Genomic DNA, 21,045 nt, shown 5'->3' with positions numbered 1-21,045 from the left:
GTTCTTATCCTCCTCGCTTATCCTATTTAAATTAAGGACTAGCAAAATGCTATACTTATACTTAGCCAGCATGGATCAAGCTATCAGCTTAGTTCTAGTCTAAAAAGAATAAAAAAAATAATGATTGATCTATTTTGTAAGTAAAGTATTAATAGGGCCTAAAGTTAACTATAGTAGCATAAAAAAATTGGGCTATGCCATTGTCACCTCGGCTAGGAAACTTAAGCCATACTTTTAAGCCCACATGATCCACGTCCTGACTGATCAGCCACTAAGGTAAGTTTTATAGAAGCCTGAAATGTCATGAAGGCTAATCAAATAAGCAGTAGAGTTCAGTGACTTTGATATACATATTTTAGTTAGATTGGCATTAAAATCATAGGTGTTGGTAAATTTTATCATAGAGCGTATTTCAATATACAAGAAAGACAGTCTGAGAAACAAAACTCTAGATAAGGATGATTAGATGCTCTATGTCAATTAATTAACTGCAAACAATGGCAAGGAGTCAGTCTCATTTTAATTAGCCCAGAAGGGCTACAGTGCCCATACGCTTTTAGATTCAAGTTCAGGGCATCTAACAATGAAGTGAAATATGAGGCATTGATAGTTGCCTAAAGTTGACAATCGAGCTAAATGTTTAACATATAATCGCTTATAATGACTTTCAACTGGTGGTTGGTCAGATAAACAGAGAGTTCAGAGCTCGAGAAGATGAAATTCAAAAGTATCTTGATAAAGCACTAGCCTTAATAGTTGACTTTAAGAAAGCTGAGGTGAAAAAGATACAAAGATAAAAAAATTCAATAGTAGATTTCCTATTTAAGTTGGCCTCAGGAGCAGTAATAGGAGGTCCAAACCAAGTTCTAGTAGAAGAACTAGCATATAAAAGCACTGAAGACAAGTTTGTAGGACAGGTCACAGAGAAAAAAACTTGGATAATGTCAATTAAAGCATATTTGATCACAAGACTGTTACTTGACGAAAGAGTCTGAGTTAAGACACTGATGAAAAAAGCCTTCTGGTACATAACGATCGAAAAAAATTATACAAGAGATCATTTAGCCTACCCTACTTAAGATATGTTGATGAAAAAATAATAGAGTACATCTTGCGAGAAATCCACGAAGGAATATATAGAAGTCATCTCAAACCTCAGCCTTTGGTTTATAAAATGCTGAGGTAAGGCTATTACTGGCCCACCATCAGGAGGGATACAATTGAATTGGTGAAGAGATACGACAAGTATTAGAAATTTACCTACGTGCAATATCTGTTTTTCATCAAGCTCACTCCTATCATCAGCTCGTGACCATTCATGTAGTAGAGAATGGATGTCTTTAAACCATTCACCTCTGCCACGAGTCAGAAGTGATTCGTCTTAGTGGTAGTATATTACTTCATAAAATGGTTGGAGCTGAAGCTCTAGCCACCACTATAAAAGCATAAGTCAAAAAATTTACGTGAAAAAATATAGTCTATAGATTTAGATTGCCTGATCTATAATAATAGACAATGACAAACAATTTGAGAATCCAAGGTTCAAGGAATTGTGCTTAAATCTTCACATAAACTTCAAGTTTATGTCAGTTTCCCACTCTCAATCCAATGAGCAAGCTAAAGCTACAAATAAGATAATATTATAAGCTCTAAAAAAGAGGCTCGACGTAACAAAAGGAAAGTGGGCCGACAAGCTATTGAGAGTTCTGTGGGCTTTGAGGATAACCATGAAAGTGCCTACTAGTGAAACCCCCTTCCACTTGGCATTTAGAACATAGGCTATAATGCCAATTAAAATTAGTCTACTGAGCTTAAGAGTTGAATTGGCATCAAAAAAAAAAATTAAAAAGGCACTTAAGGTTGACCTTAACCTTACCAAAGAATAAAAAGACATAGCCCTAACACAGATTATAGCCTACCAATAAAAGGTAACCAGCTATTATAATAAGAGGGTCCAGTGCAAGCATATCAGGAAGGGTAACTTGGTACTTAAAGAAGTTAAAGCTTCAGGGGTAAATGATCGATGTGGTAAATTAACCTTGATGTGGGAAAGATCATATATTGTTAATAAAGTCGTTCATGATACGACCTACAAATTATAGAATCTAAATGGCAATATCTTTCCAATGACGTGAAATGCAGACAACTTAAAAATTTATTATCAGTAGTTTGGTATAAACTAAGCTCACACTTGTATTATTTTGTAAATAACACTGCCATCTTAAAGATATGAAATGCAAATAAGTCTATTACCGGTAGATTAATACAAATTGAGCTCATACTTGTATTATTTTGTATGCAAAAACACGAATTAAATTATTTTCGATAAGCTTATGTTTAAATGATTTGAAGAAATTTGACCTAGAATTTGAAATTATGTTCATTTGATTTAAGCAATTATGTAAGTCTTCAGTTCAATAATCCACCTTCAGATTAATTAACCGTTCTCAAACTTATGCAAATAAGAAAGAAATGATGGTAAACCCAAGTTGAAACTTAAGAAATTTTCCTTTCTATTTCATTATAAAAAATACATTGATTAAAGTATGTGAGGTTATTACAAAAAACCTAACCTCAAAGTAAAAAATTTACAAAGCAAAAAATTACAAAATTTATTCATTAGTAGCAGCAGCGGTGGGGGAAACACTTTTATCAGCAAAGCAAAATGGATGACCTCACTTTTGACAACCTTCACATCTTTCTCTTCGATCCCTAGGGTAACCTTCAACTCGTTTTCTAAGGCCTTATCTTCATTCTCTTTCTTATTTTCATCTTCCTCGAGCTAATTTGGACAAGGCCTTGATTTGATATTGTTAATGTTAACATCAGAGAGGTTAAGGTTGAGAAAGGAGAATTTGAATTGTACTTTTTTTTTTGCCAGTTGGAAGTCACTACATACATTCTTTCTTGAAAACTCTACCTTCACCTGGAGATATTCATATGAGGCCTTGTACTCATCCACAACCTTCACTTTATGCTCTTCTTTCCTCTTGTTTCGAGCCTCCAGCTTGGACCTTAGCCTCGTAATTTTGGCTTGAGCATCATTCAGCTTTAGCTCAACCTATTGCTTCATAGATTTGGCTGAGGTCTTGTTAATCGAGATAGCTTTCAACCTTGCTATTAGCTCATCCAACTTTTTTCTCAATTCAACTTTCTTTTTGTGGGACACATTAAAGTTTAACTTGACATTATCCAATGCCTCTGAGCTATTTTTGTACTCTTCGACAAGGGCAACCATATTTTTCTTAGCCTTCAGCATATGTCTCATAGTAAGATAAGCATGGTGGAGGGTCTGACTACTATTTTTCACAAGCTAAGATAGGAACTTCTTTCAAACTACATAAAAAGATATTAGACTTAAAAAAATAAAATAATAACAATAAAAAAAAACCAAGCTAAAGTCAGAAGATACTCACCAAGAGAAAGAATATCGATCTTACATAACCTTCTAGCAATGTTGAGGTTGAAGATAGGGTCATTTATTGGAATATACTCCAACTCTACAAATATTCTCTCCGAGCTAGGCTTTAGCAATGTAGTTTTAAGGTTCTATGAAATAGAGGATAAGGTATCCACCCATAGTCTTTGGCTAGAAAGAATGGTGGCGGCATTGATGTAGATGATAGATCCCAACCTACCCTAGCTTTCGACTTTCAACCGAGGGGAGAGCGGGGCATAGAGATGCTGACCACATTGTCCCCCTTACGAGACGAAGCCTTAAGCTTGATTTTTTTCTCTTTTGATCCTTGGGGAATGTTAGTACAGCAAGTCATCGAAGTTCTTACCATCGACCATCTCTGTAAAACTGAGCTAATAGTTAGATAAAAAATTAACTTGAAATAAAACTCTATGAGGTTACTTTAAACCTACCCTAATACTTTGTCTTATTTATTTCTTTTGAAAAGGTCAGCCCACAAACATCGATGACGAGCTCTCTTTATGTGTAAAATTCAAAATCTTATCTCGATTTGATAGACTAAGGATGGAGAGGGCCATCGGTATGTCCATAAAAGAGTTAGGTGTACTTTTTATTTCCCAAGCCTCAATCGCGAGCTCACCATCTTTACTTGCTTTTTATTTCTTAAGGCATAGAAAGAGTAACTTTTAATTCTTTATTAAGCTTGGTCAATCGACGACAAAGTTTTTATTTGGCCAAGTTGTGATGTAGAATCACCTGCTATCACTAAGATATTTTTTAAGAAAAAAAAAACTCCTTAAATAAAGAAAGAAAATGAAGAATATTTAGTTGTTGATAAAGAATAATAAAAGTGACTATGTACCAAATAGAATTCAAGACGAGCTAATTGTAGTCAAATTGTAATAATTAAAAATTAAAATGAATAAAAGATGATATGGAAACCTTAAATCGACCACAAACGAATCCTAATATACATAGAGCCGATGTGGCTCACTTTATTAATGACCCAGTCTAAGGAGTTCAATATTATTATATTGTACCTTTTTTGGGAAAAAAAGTGGTACCTAAAGATGAACGTGTTGTGCCAAGCAAATGGTAAGACAGTCTTCTAGATTTGTCTTACCTTTTAGCTTGTTCATCATGTCTTTGGAGATCACGTTGAAGTCACACGAAGTATATACAAGGACCTCATCGAGTTCATCTTGCACCTCAGAACTCTTCCCCTTACCATTATTTTTCCCTGTATAGGTGCTCTCTTCTTTTTGTTCTTTCTTAAAACCCTTCGTCAAAAGAATATGACTTTTAAATGAGAGACGGAGCTTGAGAAAGAGCAGTGGATAAAAGCAGCTCAATTCCAAAGAAAGAATGACGAGGTAGAGACTCCTCAGAAAAGGACGAGATGTTCAAAAAAATTGATTGAAGGAGATGAGTAAAAATGGCAAGAGGTGAAGGAGATTGAACCTTAAAAGGGAAAATGACTAAAAAGAAAGAAAGGTCAGCTATAGAAGATGGACAGACCTAAGAGATGAGGAAAGCAGGTAGATGTTGAAGTTCATAGTCGATTTAAGCACATAGTTCTTTCATGCTTAAAACTCACTCGCCTCTGCTTAAATATTCTTTTTATTGCATCACTTCTCTTCTTCGGACATCAGGTTGAACCAATAAGCCATTTTTGCATAGTTGTAGCCCTGCAAAATAGGGGGATCATGTTATCATCTTATTACCTTTGCTGGCCTCCCTTTGGTTTTACCTTATAACTCTCAGTCTTTTCAAAACTCATACTAGAGGACATGGTTAGAAATAAGTACCAAAGTGAGTGTAGAAAAAACTTTGAAAGCTGGACAGCTATTGAGATAAAAAATTTTAGGTCAGATTGAAAGCAAAAAAGGCAAAAAGTGGAAAGTTGAAGTCTTACCAGCCTTTTATATAGACGCACTGCAGACCAGATGGATGATACATACCCTGCCACATGTCGCAGCATAGGTGGAAAGATATATTTTCTTTTTTCTGCTTTAAATTTTCTCTTTTAAACCACCTCTCTTTTCATTTAATACTGTCAGACTAACCTAACTGGATGAACCTCCTAGTTGGACCATGGCTCATAATTAGTCATCATCCAAAACTAACATCCCTATATAACATTAGTCTTTGATGAACCATGCAGTCAATCTGTCTCACACAGTGATGTCGGTAATAAATTTGACGATCTGATACTAGATCGCTTAATAGGGGGAATAGAGTGTTAGGGTATAATGGTTTTTTTTCCTCTCAAAGCCTTTAGCAGATAATCAGAGGTATCTTTATCATTTATACTAACCTGACATATTAGGTCAGCCCAACATGGTTAGTGCCACCCTAGTTTGGCTCCGTCCTAATTGTCCCCTTATAGTCTCCCTTAATTAACCTATAAATTATGAAGATTCGGGCAACATGAAGCCAGATTCATTCCATTTATTTTTTTTCTCTCTTTTTTCTTTTTTTTTTTGCAATCTGATCTCTATTGACTTGTGCGTCAAAATGCAAATACAAGAAACACCTCCTATTTTTGCCTTAACTGTCCTTCTATTTTATATTTATAGGAATATCCTTAAGTAAGAACTTGACACCAACACCAACCATGAACAAGTCTACATACGGCTATGGCCTCCAATCCAAACGAGAAAAAATGGTTTTCTTCTTGTTTGTTTTATTTACCCTTGTGTAAGCCAGACCCCACTGCCCAAGTCAACAATAAAAGAAACGAGAGAGGCATAGATTGGAAGTATGCATTTTCGTCAAATTTGTTAGAGGAACGTATCTGCTTACGTGCATTGAGTTTAATCACACATTGATGGTTCAATTAAGTATATCTAAATTTCTAGACTTCTTTTTGTTTTTTTGAAGAATAGATTTCTAGACTCCTGATTCAATACCAATCATCTCACAAATATTCCAAATTGCTGTTTTCTAAGGTATTTAACCATTAGGATCTCAGACTTCATTTCCTAATTCCCATTTCAAATTATATAATCTATAAGAATATTCTGCCCTTGCTAAAGTGGCCATGCCACCATTGGAACGCCTGCAATCACAGATTCCAGTACTGAGTTCCGGCTGCAGTGAGTTACGACCCCACCAACGGAGTCATGATTTAACACAGCTACCTGCGTCGCCCATGATTTAACTACGTGTCCTCTCTCTTTGGTCTTCGCCAAGAATCCTTGAGGAAGCAACCAATTCATATCTGGTCAGTTTTTTCGTTAGTGGCCAGCCTTTGGTTTTTCTGGAGGTGGGTTCCTCACCACCCACAAGAACCTTTGCTCACTTCTCTCCAATCCAACAGCTATTTCCCTCATTTGTTGCATTGAAAACCATTCCAAGCTGCCAAAACACAGAAATACTACACTTTTACTAGGTTGCAAATCTAGCCACTTTAAGCCCTGAGGAACACCATCACCATCAGCAGCTCCCCCGTTAGCAATGAAAGGTCCGGCACAACAAATGGGAGGTGTGGGAAGGCATGAGTCCATCACCAATCGTTCTGATGATCAATGGCTCGATGGATTCAAAGTCTTCACTATAATCAAAGCAAACTCGAGCAAGCAGGTGCAGACATCTAAGAAGATTTCATACAACTTGTTGCATTAAGGGTAATGGCGTTGTCATATCTGAGGATGGAATTGGTGGGACGCCTGGGATATCAACAAGAGGGTTTACATATTAGCTCTTGTGGAGGGTGGGCAAATGAAGCAAAGAAGCAAAAGAACCAGCACCAGAAGTGTAGAAACAGTAAGCCAGAAGATCCAGATCAGATGCAACTTTGAATGCAACGCCTCAGAAAAAGTCCACGATAATGACGTTGACATCTTAGTTGTTGATGTAAGGATTTAGATTTCAGATGGCAAAAATGCTATTTTCTTATTTAATGATGCAGCCCTTTTTTATTGGTTCCGCTAGAGACACCCAACTAATGCAATCGGAAGTCTAGCAATCTTGTATCCAATTTTTTTTTCTGTGAAGAGGAAATACCTACACTTACCATTCAGCCTCAAAATCGCTCTTAGTTCTTCCACAATGGCCAAAACTTCCGAATCTGTGAAGTTACTATATCTAGGGCGTGCACTAGACCTCTCCGCACCTGTTCCTACAATCAGGTTCCCTATCGTTTAAGAGAAGCATTGATTCATAGAACTTAGAATCCACACACTAATTGTACGTAGACGTAACCCATATAACTAAAAGGAAAAAAGCAGAAATCACGCTAAAAACAATGCTTACATTATGCTTTGCTGTCTCATTCACTGTATCAAACCCCAATTGAGATTTGACATAGACATGTGAGTTGATTCCAAAAAGGAACAAAAAATTGGATACTGTTTGACAGAGGTTACCACTTATCCATACACATAATGTCATCTAATAAACGGACAAAACCTCCATGAAATCACATCCTCAACTTTCAGCAGCGATAGTACCAATCTACTCACATTTCAAAACTTGTGATAAATGAAACCCAAAAAACAGCTTATTACACAAGCCTGCTTCTTGAATGACAATTTTCTACTCGGAGCAAGTTGACTGCGTAAAACGCCAGAAAGTAACCAAACTTCAATATTAAAGATGCAAATGAATTGGCTCTGCACATGCACTTACATAGAAAAGTAAATACAACAGACATAGAGAGCAGGCATTACTCTAAGATACTACGGAATGCTCCTCACATATTGATCAAGGGCTGTATTAAATAACTCGCACCTGCAAGATGAAAAAAAAAAAAAAAAATCAAGCACATAGATATAAAGAAAAAAAAATAGTAATCCTTTTAGCAAAATCAATGATTAGTAGTGACCATGCCAAATAACTAACAGGGAAAGAAGTATCTTAACTTTGTGATTAAGGCATCTCTATGGAGCTAACAGAATAACTTTGTTGAAGTTCTTGGCATGCGAGGAAATAGTACTTGCCAAGAATAAAAAAAAAAGGAGGGAGGAAACATATCCTAGAATAATGCCTTCTAGCCCACGGCTTAAGCTACTAATTTATACTGCCTTCCTTTCTATACTTGCAAAAATTTCCCATCAGTCTATTTAAAGGCTTCAGCGAAGACACCCATTAGACTGAACATCTGCCTTTATGAACCATTTCATTCATAGCATAACCAATTTACAAGATTAATTGATTGGGAGAAATAAAACTACATTAATCTCAATACCAAACTACTCATCAATTTCAGGGACCATTGACATGTAATTTTACTTATTGGAGGCATGTGGCTTCACTGCATGTTAACAATCATTTATCTTAGTAAATTTCAATATCATATAACCCCTTGTTGACAGAATATTTAGTAGTATCCACCCCAGGGCATAAATGGACAAAGTAAGGTCCTAAAAAGTATCACAATTTTTGTCTCAAACAAAATGTGAATCCAGTTCATTACAGGGCATAAATAGTATCATAAAACTTAAATATACCCTGCCATAAGAGCTCCAAGCACAAAATAGGAAGTCACAAATCGCTTGTTCAAAGGTCATTTAAATAAACATTAACTTTGAAAATGCTGCAGTGCAATTCATTAGTTTTTTATTTAATAAAATTAAATATTGAGAAACTTCAGTTCGCAGGGACAACCAAATATATAAATAAATGCACCATTAATAAATAGGAATGACCAGCACAACAGAACAATGCTTAAAGGATAAGCATGTAAACTATTCATGGAAAAGAAAGGGGGTTATTTACCTGATTGGTGTTCCAGGGGTATAGAGTGGGTTCTTGGCAACATACTCAACATACAAGTTATAAATATACATTAGTGTTTCACGAAGATCACCACTCCTAGGATTAGTGACCAATATAAACTGCACAAAAGGACAAATAGAGTGGCAGAATCAGAATTTCTTTTAGAAAAATATACAATTTTCCCAACATCAAAGATTGGTGGTAATAATCTTGTCAAAAACATACAGCCAAACAACAATACTGGGCATTAGTCAATGTCAAGCAAGGTCTTGATAGCAAGCTACCATGGAATTATTTTAATTGTGCGAGTAGCTAGCCTCAAAGAAGATTTTGCATGGTACTCGTCGAATTAGTAATTTTGAGAAATAAGCATGCTAGACTTCTCAGCAATATGAGGCATCTGATGACATAAAGAAGCGATGACCCTATAGAAGAACCTTTGAGATAAAACTTTTGATTCTTGGTAGGCTTTTGGATCTAAGTTTAAGTGCTAGTCCAACAGGGACGATCCCTTGTAAGAATTCAACAATATAAAGGAAAGTAAGTTCAGGGCTTTCCTAGCAACATGATGCACATTATGTCCATAAGATCTTCCATGAGTTCCAAACACTATGTCCCTGGTTACTTAACTTGACAGAGGACTGCCCTGATAGATAGATAATCACGTTGAGAAATTCCAAGTCCTCCAATATTACTAGAAACCACAATTTGAAACCACCCGATCTTATAACTCACAGCACCAGTTGGAATTTTTGAAGTTAGAGCTGCAATGATCTACTGATTCACAATATTTAGCCCAATCATCTGTGAGGCAAAACGTCAAGCACATAAAAATTAACCTAAAAAAAAAAGGAACCTCTAAAATGCGGAGTGCATTTAGAGGCAAATTGTAGATTGAATTGCTTCTAACCCTCGTAATAAGACGCGATGTTATCTTGTTAAATTAAAATGAAAATTGGTGATGAATTCATCAGTATCCGGCATCTAAGTTAAAGCACCGTAACAAAATAGAAAACAATAGTGAAACATAAAAAGCAGACCTTAATCCCAGAGGGTGTTTCCATGAAACTAAGTTTGTAGGTATTAGTACGGAAGCTATGGAAGGAACAACCTTGACCTGGCAACTGAGGGACCCCTAAATTTCCCTTCTCAGCGCTGCGCATCATCAACAATTCAAAAATTATAAACCGAAACAAGTGATGCAGAAAGGAATGGAGAGAAAAAAAAAAAAAAGAAAAAGAAAAAAGGAGACCTGGTGGGATCCATTTTGGCAGTAAGGGATTTGAGGGAGAAAAGAAGACCGAACATGAGCTTATGATCTTGTTGAGGGTTGAGAGTGTGGAGAGGCCGATTCCACTCCCTGTAAAGCAAGCACACTCCGTTTCGATTGAAGACGTATATCATGTGGGCGTTGTTCCCCGTCGTCGTTGGCACCGACGGTGATGGACTGATCTCTGAACCTCCAAAGAACTGCATTCTTTTTTCTTGTTCAATTTTCTGTTATACAGTGCTCCGATTGTATTATCTTTTTGCTGATCTTTCTTGCTGCTTCCGTCCCAGATCTGATATGTATAATCAGAAACCTGACCTTGTCTATAGCGATTCTATACACCAAGGATAAGATTGGAAATTGGATTTTGGAGGCAGTGACCAGATGATTCGAACACGACGAACAAAAAAGAAAAGAAAATAAAATAAATAAAAAGTAGTGAAAGGATCAGAGCGATGTCGTTTTGAATGAGTAACATTCCGAGTGTAGAATTGGGCCCATCAAGCACGACTTCATCTTTAGTTAGATTGGCCCAATCAGTCTCGGTTTATTCATTATTGATAACGGGGACTATAATTAATCAAGCTGGTTTTTTTTGTCCTTTTCTTATAAAAAAAATTTGTACTATCATTTTATTATTAAAATTATAATAAGAGTGCATATGAGATGCCCACAGCCAAAGATACTATTATTTCTTGGCTAAAGATCCAATCCCAATCTTTATTCTTTCGATACAATAACACATTACACTATTTTTTAGTGAATAGCATTTGTCTGTTTTAATCAACTATACCAATATGATTCAATTTAATATATTCGAGTCAATTTTATTAATTTCATGATTATGTCACATGAATTATAAAATAAATCAACTTAATTGATTGATATTTAGTGAATGAATTTAAAAATCGATTAGATCAAAAAGTTAAATTTAATTAAATAATAAAAAATAAATATATTATTAATATTTTAAACTTATCTATCACTCATTTTAATACACATGAATGAATCTTAGCTTTCAAATTTAAATTTTTTCTTCTAATTTCTCTCAAGTCTCGACTCCTCTCAGCTCTCAATACAATCTCACTCATTCTCACCCACAACAGTCACCTTTCACCCACCATTGACAAGCCCACCGCAGCCATCAACCACCAACCATCAGAGACCGAAAACTTTGAAGATTATTTGTTTGGTTGAAACAGATGACTTGGCCTTCAGATTTGTGGCCCAAAGCTATCTTGAATCTTGGTTGAAAGGAAGCAACCCATTGCGAATTCCTCACCATCCGTCTTTTGTTTAAATTGCGCTAAGCTAACTGCTACTTTTTTTATGGGTTACCTGAGTTAAATGTTGCTTTTGGCTTTTCTTTGCTTTTTTCTTGAATTAATTCTGCATTTTGGACTTTTTCTTCTTTGTTGAAGACTAAGACAATGATTGGAGATAGGACCAAAAAATTCCATTAGTTGGAGTTTTTGCAAACCCTGCCTGGTGCTTAATGTTCTCAAGAGTTGTTAGGCATTTACCAAGAACCTACTTTGATCATTGTCTTGTTCTGGTGTCCCTGAAAGGACAAGTGACCCGATGTGGACCTAAACCATTTCGACTCAAAAAATGTGGTTTGACCATTCTAATTTTATCCCTCTTGTGCAAAGTAGTTGGAATCAAAGTAACTTATCATTCGCAAATACGGTAGAAGGCCATGAGGTGGACATGCAATATTGGAATAAAAATTCTTTTGGAAATATATTCCAAAGGAAAAAGAGAATTTTGGCTCAATTATTAGGAATTGAGAAAGCATTCGCAGCATCACCAAACCAATTCTTACTTGATCTCCAAAAGGTCTTGATGGCAGAATACAAACAAATCCTAAAGGCCGAGGAAGACATTTGGGCACTAAAATCTGGAGTCAACTGGCTCATTGATGGTGGAAGAAAAATCAGATTCTTCCATGTAACCACCATTTCTAAGAGAAGACATAATTGAATCTTAGGATTGGAAAATCAAGCAAGGTTTGGGTTACTGATCCAAAAGAATGGGTACAATTGTATCTAATCATCTTCAAAGCCTCTATAGTACTTCACACCACATAGGTTCCTTAAGATAGGAGGTGAAACCCAGGCAGATTGCTCAACTAGCTTCCGAAGATCATCTTGAGTTATTAAAATCCATCACTGATTTGAAAATTAAAAAAACAGTTTGGACTTTTAAAGCTTTCAAAGCTACAGGCCCGGATGATCTTCATCCCTTATTTTTCCAAAGGTGTTGAGGCATTATGACAAACGAGGTGTGCGAAGTTGTAAAAAACATATTTGAATCCTCTTCAATGCCACAAGAGTTGAATAAAACTTTAATCTCATTGATCCCCAAGTGCAGCAAACCCTCACGGATTGAGCAGTTCAAACCCATTAGCCTTTGCAATGTTCCTTACAAGATTGTCTCAAAAATCATTGTTTAGAGATTAAACCCCTTGCTGAACAATATCATATCTCCCTTTCAAGCTAGCTTTGTTCCAGGTCGTAACGGTTGAGATAATTGCTTTTTGTCCAAGATATGCTACAGTCTTTTACGAGGAAGAAAGGGAAAATAGGGCAAATGGCTCTTAAGTGTTGTTTTGAAGTAATAGATATAATAATATAAAAGTAATATATCATAATAAACTTACAATAATAAATAATAATCAACAATCAATAACACAAAAAAAATAAAGAATTTTAAGGTTTACATGAAAACCATTCAATATAAAAAAAAAAAAATCACAGATCACCAAAAAAATCTCTACTATCAAATAAATATACAAAAAATTTTTTTAATTAAAATTAGAGCTAATCAACAATTAAAGAGATAATAAAAAAATATCACCAAATAGATAACTCAACAAATACATATTGAATTTGTTTCTAGAAAGCTTCAAACCGAATCTTCACTGTTCAGAATATAAAAATTTAAATCATAAATTTATTGATAAAATTTCAATTCAATCGGATCACGGATCAACTTTCATTCAACCAAATCTTTCTTTTCCTTTTTCTCTCTATTTTGGCTTCTTTTTTTTTTTCTTTCTTTTCTTTGTTTGCGAGGCCACTTTGTTTTTTACTTTAAAACAACTCTCACTTTTTTTTTATTAATTAGAGCTCTATGTAAAAAGAAAAACTAAAATCTATGACCTTTGATTGGTCTAAAATTAATTACAGGGTGCTGGATTCACTTTCCTAACATTAAGTTGGATCTGGAAAAGGCCTATGAATATATGGAAAGTTGTTTTGTTGGGAAAGTCTTTTAACTTTCTTTAATATTCCACAACCTTTAATTTTCACTTATCATGAGATGCATTTCCTCCTTAACTATTTCAGTTATAATGAATGGAGGCTGCTTGAAAGGATGATGCCTTTTAGAGCTTGGCAACTAGGAGACCTTTGATCCCCCTACTTGTTTATCATGTGCATGGAATTCTTAAGCCTCCAGATTCTTGAATCCTATGCTGATAAGAAATGGATGCCAAGTAAAGCCTCTAGAAATGGACTGCCTTTCTCACATATCATCTTCACGGACAATGTCATCTTATTTGGTAGAGTAGATAGGAAAGAATGCAGATGCAATGAGAAAGGTGTTAACAAACTTTTGCATTGAACCGAGGCAAACAATTAACCTTGAAAAATCTTGGGTCTTCTTTTCACCAAACACAAAACAAGACCAAATGCACAACATTGGCTTTGTGTTGGGAATCCGAGAAACAAATAGCCTAGGGAAATATTTAGGATTTCCGTTACATAAGGACAAAGTTAGCAAACATGACTATTCCTTCATCGTGGAAAACGTTCGAAATAAGCTAGTTAGATGGAAAGCAAACCTCTTCTCACCTGCAGGACGACTAACCTTGATTAAATCGGTTACCGAAACCATCCCTGCTTATTATATGCAGTGTGAAACTTTCCTGTCAGCATTTGCAATGAATTGGATCGTGTGAATAGGAACTTCTTCTAGGGAGATACAGAACAAAGGAAGAGAGTTCACCTCTTCAGCTGGAGTAAGTTACCTTAAGTAAACGTAAGGATGGTTTAAGGTTGAAAAAGTCTAGAGCTCAAAACCAAGCCCAATTAACCAAGCTTGTTTGAAGATTCATGCACCGGAAAGAAACACTATGGGCACAAACATTGCAAGCAAAATACCTAAACCAAGAAAGCCATGGGAAAGCTCTATCAAAAGCATCAATGACTTAGGGCTATGAAGTGGTCAGGACCTGTAGCTGAAAAAGGGCTTGGCTGCATCGTAAGAGATGGAACCTTTACTATTTTTTAGAGAAGAGCATTTGTCTGTTTTAACCAACAATACCAATATGACTCAATTCAATTTGGTTTATTTGAGTCGGTTTTATCGATTTTACAATTATGTCGGGTGAATTGTAAAATAAATCAACTTAATCGATTGGTTTTCGGTGATTAAGTTTGAAAATCAATCAAATCAAAAATGTGAATTTAATTAACTAATAAAAAGAAATATATTATTAATATTATAGGCTTGCCTGTTATCCATTTTAATATACTCCAATAAAACCTAACCTCCAAATTTGAGTTTTTTTTTTTTCTCTGGAGTCTCGACTCTTCTCAACTCTCAACATAACCTCACTCACTCTCACCCACGATAGTCACCAACCATCCACTAATGGCCAGCCCATCGCAACCATCAACTGCCAACCACCAGAGACCAATATTGATGATTATCCATTTGGTTAAAACTGATGATTTGGCCTTCAGATTCATTGCCCAAAATCATCTTGAATCTTGATTGAAAGGAAGCAACCCACTGTAAATTCCTCACTATCCATCCCCGCTGAGCTGACTGCTATTTTTTTATGGGTTAGATGAGTCGACTGCTATAATTTTTTTATTTTTTGTTACAAAAGAACAAACAAATATAACCGAACGAATCGGCCGAATTAAATCAATGTGATTATTTTCAGTTAATTATGACGATCGGTTCCGTTACCGTTAAAATTAAATCAATTAAATCAGTTTTTTAAACTAACCTATAAATAAACCAACCCGTTGGTTTGCTCTGCCATGCTATTTTTGGAACACGTATTTACTTCCGGTAAAACAGACTTCACACCGTATCTAACGCACCTGCTCCATCCAACAATTCGTCATAGCTTAATCCAGCATATCAAAAGGTTTAAAAAGAAAAATACCAAGTCACATTGTTCATCGCATTCAACAATGACAAGGTGGAAGTTTAAGACCAAAATAACTACACAAATCCCCAAAAGAAAGCTTAAAAACCAAAGATACAAAGTCAAGAATTCCATCTACCTTTACTTGGAAGCAAATTTCGGCATTCAAGCACACCCAAGCGACACACACATTACAAATTACATTGAAGAAAAGAAAACAACATTCACAGACCAAAATCCCAGTCCAAGTTACAATCTTCCCATTAGAAACAAAGAGCTCAGTATTCCCACTTCTTCATTTCCATACCATCAGGAGGACTTCCTTCTACCTTCTTTGCACCAACTTCTTTCCAGTTTGTTGAAAGCACCGTCCCATTTGACTCCACCTACAATGCATCACCAGATAATTAGAATGCACACGGCAAATGAGCAATTAAAGCCATTGTATTCTATCAATTAATTTATCCAATATTGAAGGGACAAATTAAATAATCTCTTGGATTGAAATATCTTACAAAAGATTTCTGCATGGCCCTCCTTGTGTCCTCATCAGCATCCTGATAAATGTCCCGGAAAAACTTATTCAAAGCCGCATCACCATCTAGCTTTTCATCTTTCTCCTGAAAACCGGCCACAAAGAGTCATGTGTCAATCATAATCGTATGCCACAACATCTGCTGGGTAGGTTGTCCCAAAAACACTAGGGAAACAAAAAATTATATATTTTAGTTTGATGTTCGACATACCTCCTTCTTTACTTGAGCTTCAATTCTATCCCAATCAACCCTCTTCAGTTTGGAGGATGGGTACACTGGTCTTTGATTTGCAGTAACTATAAACACAAGAATTAGTTTATGACCACGAGTGGATAAAAGGATCCAGTACATGCCACGTAATTAAATGGATGAAATATTCACGCTTCATGCACAACTATTAGAACACTGATTAGCATGAGCATTCAATGATCAAATTCAACCAATCAAATGAAACTAGAGAAGATTTTCAATTGCAAAAGAATCCACATTGACAAACCTGAAAAATTATGGGTATAGATGTTAAAGCAAAAAATTACCACTGCAAGTTTCAATGCATTCTGGTTTTACACTTCAAGACCCCCCATATTGAAGAATAATAAATAGCAAACCAGTTTGTTTGAAACCAAATGAAAATGAAAATTTATTTATTTTGAGCAAGAAATAGAAAATCTTATCTATAAATAAATTACCAAGTTCAAAAACAATCTTTGTTGGTTTCCAAACAATAGATTTCAAGTTTTTCAAGTTGATCTCATAAAATTTTGCAAAATTCATTTATTACAAACACTAGCTTAACTACTAAAATGTCATTTCCAAGAAGGATTTACCTGCATAATGCGTTCACAATTTATGTTACCCAGTAAACATTTAAATTTTAAACTACCATTATATCTAGGTACAAAACTGCACAAGCATACACAGAGCATCATACAAACACGAACACATGGATGCACAGAGAGAATAAACAAGTCATGCAAAAATAAGCTAGGACGCTTACCAGTAACAGACAACATGCTACAGAAATCAACTTACCAGAAGATACATTAACCCTTTGGGGAACAACAACTTCCATGCTAAATGCAAGAGATGCCCACTGAATTGGTTCAGCTTTTGCCAGCCGAATCTCAATTTTGGTTGACCAAACATCATATCTGCACTTGTCAGGTATTATCTGTTCAAACATAGCAAAACACCGCAAGGAAAAATTAGCATCTAAACAAGAGATACAATCACACAGCAAAAAATTCAACATTAAACTATTTGTCATTAGTGAACAGTAAACAACCTACATTTCAGGAAACTATTTTCATTAATTGCCAGTATTAACTACAAAGTTCTATGTTTGGACCTTTGCCCAAAAAGAAAATGCCATACTTAGTACCATACTCCTCTTACAAACCAGACCTCGACAACATGAATTTCATGCAATACCTTTCCAAATAAGCGAGGTTGGAAATGATATACATCTTTACCAGGAGCATTGATGCAACACTTAGCTGCATAGCAACAAAGAAACGTACCAGATCTTTAGATTATATACAAATAAGAAACTAAACAGTACTCAATAAACTCACAAGTACAGAGGCACAAAAAGGCGAAATGAAGACAGCTGAATTAATGTGCAACTTACTATTTGTTCACCATAATCTACTTCAACACATTCACGTGGTATTCCTTTAGCAAATATTGTGACAACCACTTCCTCTGGTTTCTGGTAAATTCATGCCTGGACAAATTCGTTTAACCAAATTCGGTACACATCATTAAATGTATAAAGCACTGACATTATACAAAAGAATATGAATAACAAAAAAAAGAAATCAAAAAAAAAACAAAAAAAAAAAGATATAAAAGAACAAAAGCCAACAAAAACAAACAAAAATAGAGGAGATACAAAAAAATAAAATAAAACAAAAAACAAAAAAACAAAAGAAAAAAAAAAAAAAGAAACAAAAAGTAAAAAAAGGTAAAAAAAAAAAAAAAGACAAAAAAAAAAAAAAAACCAACAAAAAGAATAAAAAAAAATAAGAAAAAAAAAAGAATAAAAGTTAAGGAAAAAGGGGAATACTAAGAAAAAAAAAACAAAAAAAACAAATAAAAAAAAAAAAAAACAAAAGAAAAAAGTACAAAAAGAAGAATACATAGGCACAAACCTGTAAGTTGGTTTGGGTGGTGCTGCCACAGTCACTGGATCAGGCAGATCCTTGTCTGGCTTATCTTCTTTTGCAGGTACAACATTTGTTGTCACCTCTTCCTGCGTCTCCTTTGATAAGTCACCAGTTTCCTCTAAACAAACACACAAATTCATTAGTAATACAAGGAGGTTATTAAGATGATATAGGATATTTTTAAATATATAGCAATTCATGCAGCTAAATTCATCCATTGCTGAAAGTCCTTATTTACGGCTAAGTACCTGCAATGCGCTCCTCACATTCTTTGATCAACTTGGAAAATCTTGACTCTCCTGGTGCCAAACCGGCACCAATCTCCAAGGCAGCCTTAGCAGTATGATACTCCTCAAGCTTCATACACGCAGTACTGCAGACATTCGTTTACATATTATTATAAAGGACTTCGCATAACTGCCTCCAAAGCAATAAATAAAGTTTGGAAAAAGAGTAAATATGAACTTAGCAATTTTTATCAATTATTAGAGTTTCCTATAATAATCTTCATCAGAAAAATTCAAGAATTCCTTCACTAATTATATTAAAGGTGCCATTTGATTTTAGTGCAGATCGTGCAAGCCAATGAAGAAAATAAAAGTAAAGCAGCAGCACGCATAAAACATTAAAAAAAACCCTACAGCATTGGAACAACCCAAATTATCAAATTAAAGAAAATAATTATTCTACTAACGCTTTACGCAAGTAAGCTTTAGACATGTAAGGGTCCAAGTCAATTGCTTTGTTTGCATCCGCGACAGCCTCTGCGCAAACAAAAAGTACAAAAACAACAAAAAAAAATTAACAATTAATCTTTAAAAATATATATAAAGTAAGATAGAATGGGAAAAGAAGGAAGATACCGGGGAGATTATTGAGTTTGATGTTAGCTTGAGCGCGGTCAGAGTAGAGTTCAGGGTTTTTAGGGTTAAGTTCGATGGCTTGAGAGTAGAGATCGAGAGCGAGTTCGAAGTGGTCATCGATGAAGGCTTCTTTGGCTTTGATCTCCAGATCAGACGCCATTGCAAGGGCAAAGCGAGAGAAGCAGAAAAAGAAGTCTCTAGAAGAGAGGAGAAAGAAGGGGATTTTGCTTTGTGAGAACTGTATGAGAGAATACGATGGACATTGAGGAAACCAATAAAAAGAGATTAAATACTGAACAAATTAAATAGAGTGAGTAGTCTAAGACGACCTTATTTATTTTTAAATTGAGTTTAATTTTTTATTAAAAAAATTAAGTTTAAATTAAATATACTGTTTGTTTAATTTTTAAAAATTTTATAAGTACATTAGGGGTATATCTTGCGTCTATTTTTTAATATATATTAAGATATATGTTATTTTATTAATTATATTTATGGAGTTTAAAATTTTATATAAATTTTTTTAATTTATGATTCCATAAAAAATAATTTAATTAACAAAATTATCACTTTACCTCATAATTTTTTAATATTTTAAGGTTAATTATAAAAATGACCCAGGTATTATATTTTTTTATTAGTTTATTATCTAAAAAAATAAAATTTTTAATTTAGTACTCCAATTTTTACTTCATCATCTATTTTGTTAATTGATATTAATGTCGTTAATCAATTTATTGATATCACATAAACATCAAAAAAGATATTGATACTTATAAAAAAATTAATCAATACCACATTATCAGTTGACACGTCCAAATTAAAAAAAAAATTTCTTAAAATTCTTAAAATTTCATTAAAATTCAAAAATATTTCTAAAATTTTTTTAAAATATAAAATATTTTTAAAATTAAAAAAATTTTAAAAAGCTGAAATATTTTTAAAAAATTTAAAAATTATGAAAACTTAAAATTTAAAAAAATTTTCAAAATTTTAAAAAAAATTACAAAAAATAAAAAAATGTTGAAAAATTAAAAAAAAAAACATTTTAATAAAAATAAATTTTTCTTAAATTTCAAAAAAATTTTAAAAATTGAAAATATAAAAATATAAAATTTTTTGAAAAAATAAAAAAATTTTAAAAATTGTAAATAATTTTTTTATATTATGAAAAATTTTCATTTTTTGAATCTTTCGATTTTAATTTTTATATATTTTATGAATTTTTAGTTTTTTTAATTTCAAAGTTTTTATTAAAATTTATTTTTTTAATTTTTTAGATTTTTTAGATTTTTAATAATTTTATATAATATTTAAGTATTTTGAAATTTTAGAATTTTTTAATAAAATTTTAGATTTTTTTGAAAAAATTTAGATATTTTTAATTTTCAAAATTTTTAAAAAACTTTTAAATTTTTTATTTCAATTTTTAAGTTTTTTGTTATTTTTTTAATTTTAAGAAAATTTTATTTTTATTAAAATTTTGAGATTTTTTGAATTTTTTTAGTTTTTATATTTTCAATTTTAATATTTAAAAAAACATATCATATTTTTTTTAATTTTCTATAATTTTTAAAATATTTCAATTTTTTAAATTTTTTTAAATTTTTGAAATTTTTTTTTAATGTTGATGTGGTAATTGATGAAATGATGCTGATTAAACTTTTGACACATGTCACAATCTTATCGGATATTTATGTAACATTATCAAATTAATTAATAATGTTAGTTTGAAATATTTATCTGGATGACAGAATGAAAATTTGAATATCAAATTGATAATTTTATTTTTTAAGTATAAATTGATAAATATATAATATAAGGGTTATTTTTATATTTAACTTTTTTTATTATTTTTCCTGTCTTTTGAGAACGCAATTTCTGTGGCAACGGGGGCATGTA

General features: G+C 33.5%; 2 protein-coding genes and 1 pseudogene across 4 annotated transcripts; all 3 read right to left on the bottom strand.

The window, feature by feature from the left end:
• Window positions 1-6,021: 6,021 nt before the first annotated feature.
• LOC149516029 (UDP-glycosyltransferase 1-like) lies at window positions 6,022-7,813 on the bottom strand (annotated as a pseudogene). Its single transcript, XR_016346648.1, has 4 exons — window positions 7,676-7,813; window positions 7,605-7,632; window positions 7,437-7,556; window positions 6,022-7,089 (listed from the first exon to the last, which is right to left on the bottom strand). The product of XR_016346648.1 is annotated as a UDP-glycosyltransferase 1-like (transcript).
• LOC111290684 (uncharacterized) lies at window positions 7,654-10,809 on the bottom strand. Of its 2 annotated transcripts, XM_022882102.2 has the most exons (5): window positions 10,392-10,809; window positions 10,180-10,294; window positions 9,140-9,258; window positions 8,092-8,152; window positions 7,654-7,975 (listed from the first exon to the last, which is right to left on the bottom strand). In XM_022882102.2, the coding sequence occupies exons 1-4, from the start codon at window positions 10,613-10,615 to the stop codon at window positions 8,101-8,103; spliced, it is 510 nt and encodes a 169-aa protein (XP_022737837.1). In that variant the 5' UTR covers window positions 10,616-10,809; the 3' UTR covers window positions 7,654-7,975; window positions 8,092-8,100. The 2 variants fall into 2 exon arrangements, with proteins under 2 accessions (XP_022737837.1, XP_022737836.1); XM_022882101.2 differs by having other exon boundaries at window positions 7,654-8,152.
• Window positions 10,810-15,591: 4,782 nt separating this feature from the next.
• On the bottom strand, window positions 15,592-19,404 carry LOC111290772 (protein SGT1 homolog). Its single transcript, XM_089767918.1, has 10 exons — window positions 19,144-19,404; window positions 18,975-19,044; window positions 18,529-18,653; window positions 18,262-18,398; window positions 17,739-17,838; window positions 17,544-17,608; window positions 17,145-17,283; window positions 16,323-16,408; window positions 16,092-16,196; window positions 15,592-15,962 (listed from the first exon to the last, which is right to left on the bottom strand). The coding sequence occupies exons 7-10, from the start codon at window positions 17,182-17,184 to the stop codon at window positions 15,855-15,857; spliced, it is 339 nt and encodes a 112-aa protein (XP_089624044.1). The 5' UTR covers window positions 17,185-17,283; window positions 17,544-17,608; window positions 17,739-17,838; window positions 18,262-18,398; window positions 18,529-18,653; window positions 18,975-19,044; window positions 19,144-19,404; the 3' UTR covers window positions 15,592-15,854.
• Between the last annotated feature and the right edge of the window lie 1,641 nt (window positions 19,405-21,045).

The sequence above is a fragment of the Durio zibethinus genome, chromosome 11 (genome assembly GCF_047325235.1).
Source record: "Durio zibethinus cultivar Kanyao isolate XHJ-2024 chromosome 11, ASM4732523v1, whole genome shotgun sequence".
Classification (NCBI taxonomy): domain Eukaryota; kingdom Viridiplantae; phylum Streptophyta; class Magnoliopsida; order Malvales; family Malvaceae; genus Durio; species Durio zibethinus.
This window is presented reverse-complemented; position numbering and strand designations above follow the sequence as displayed.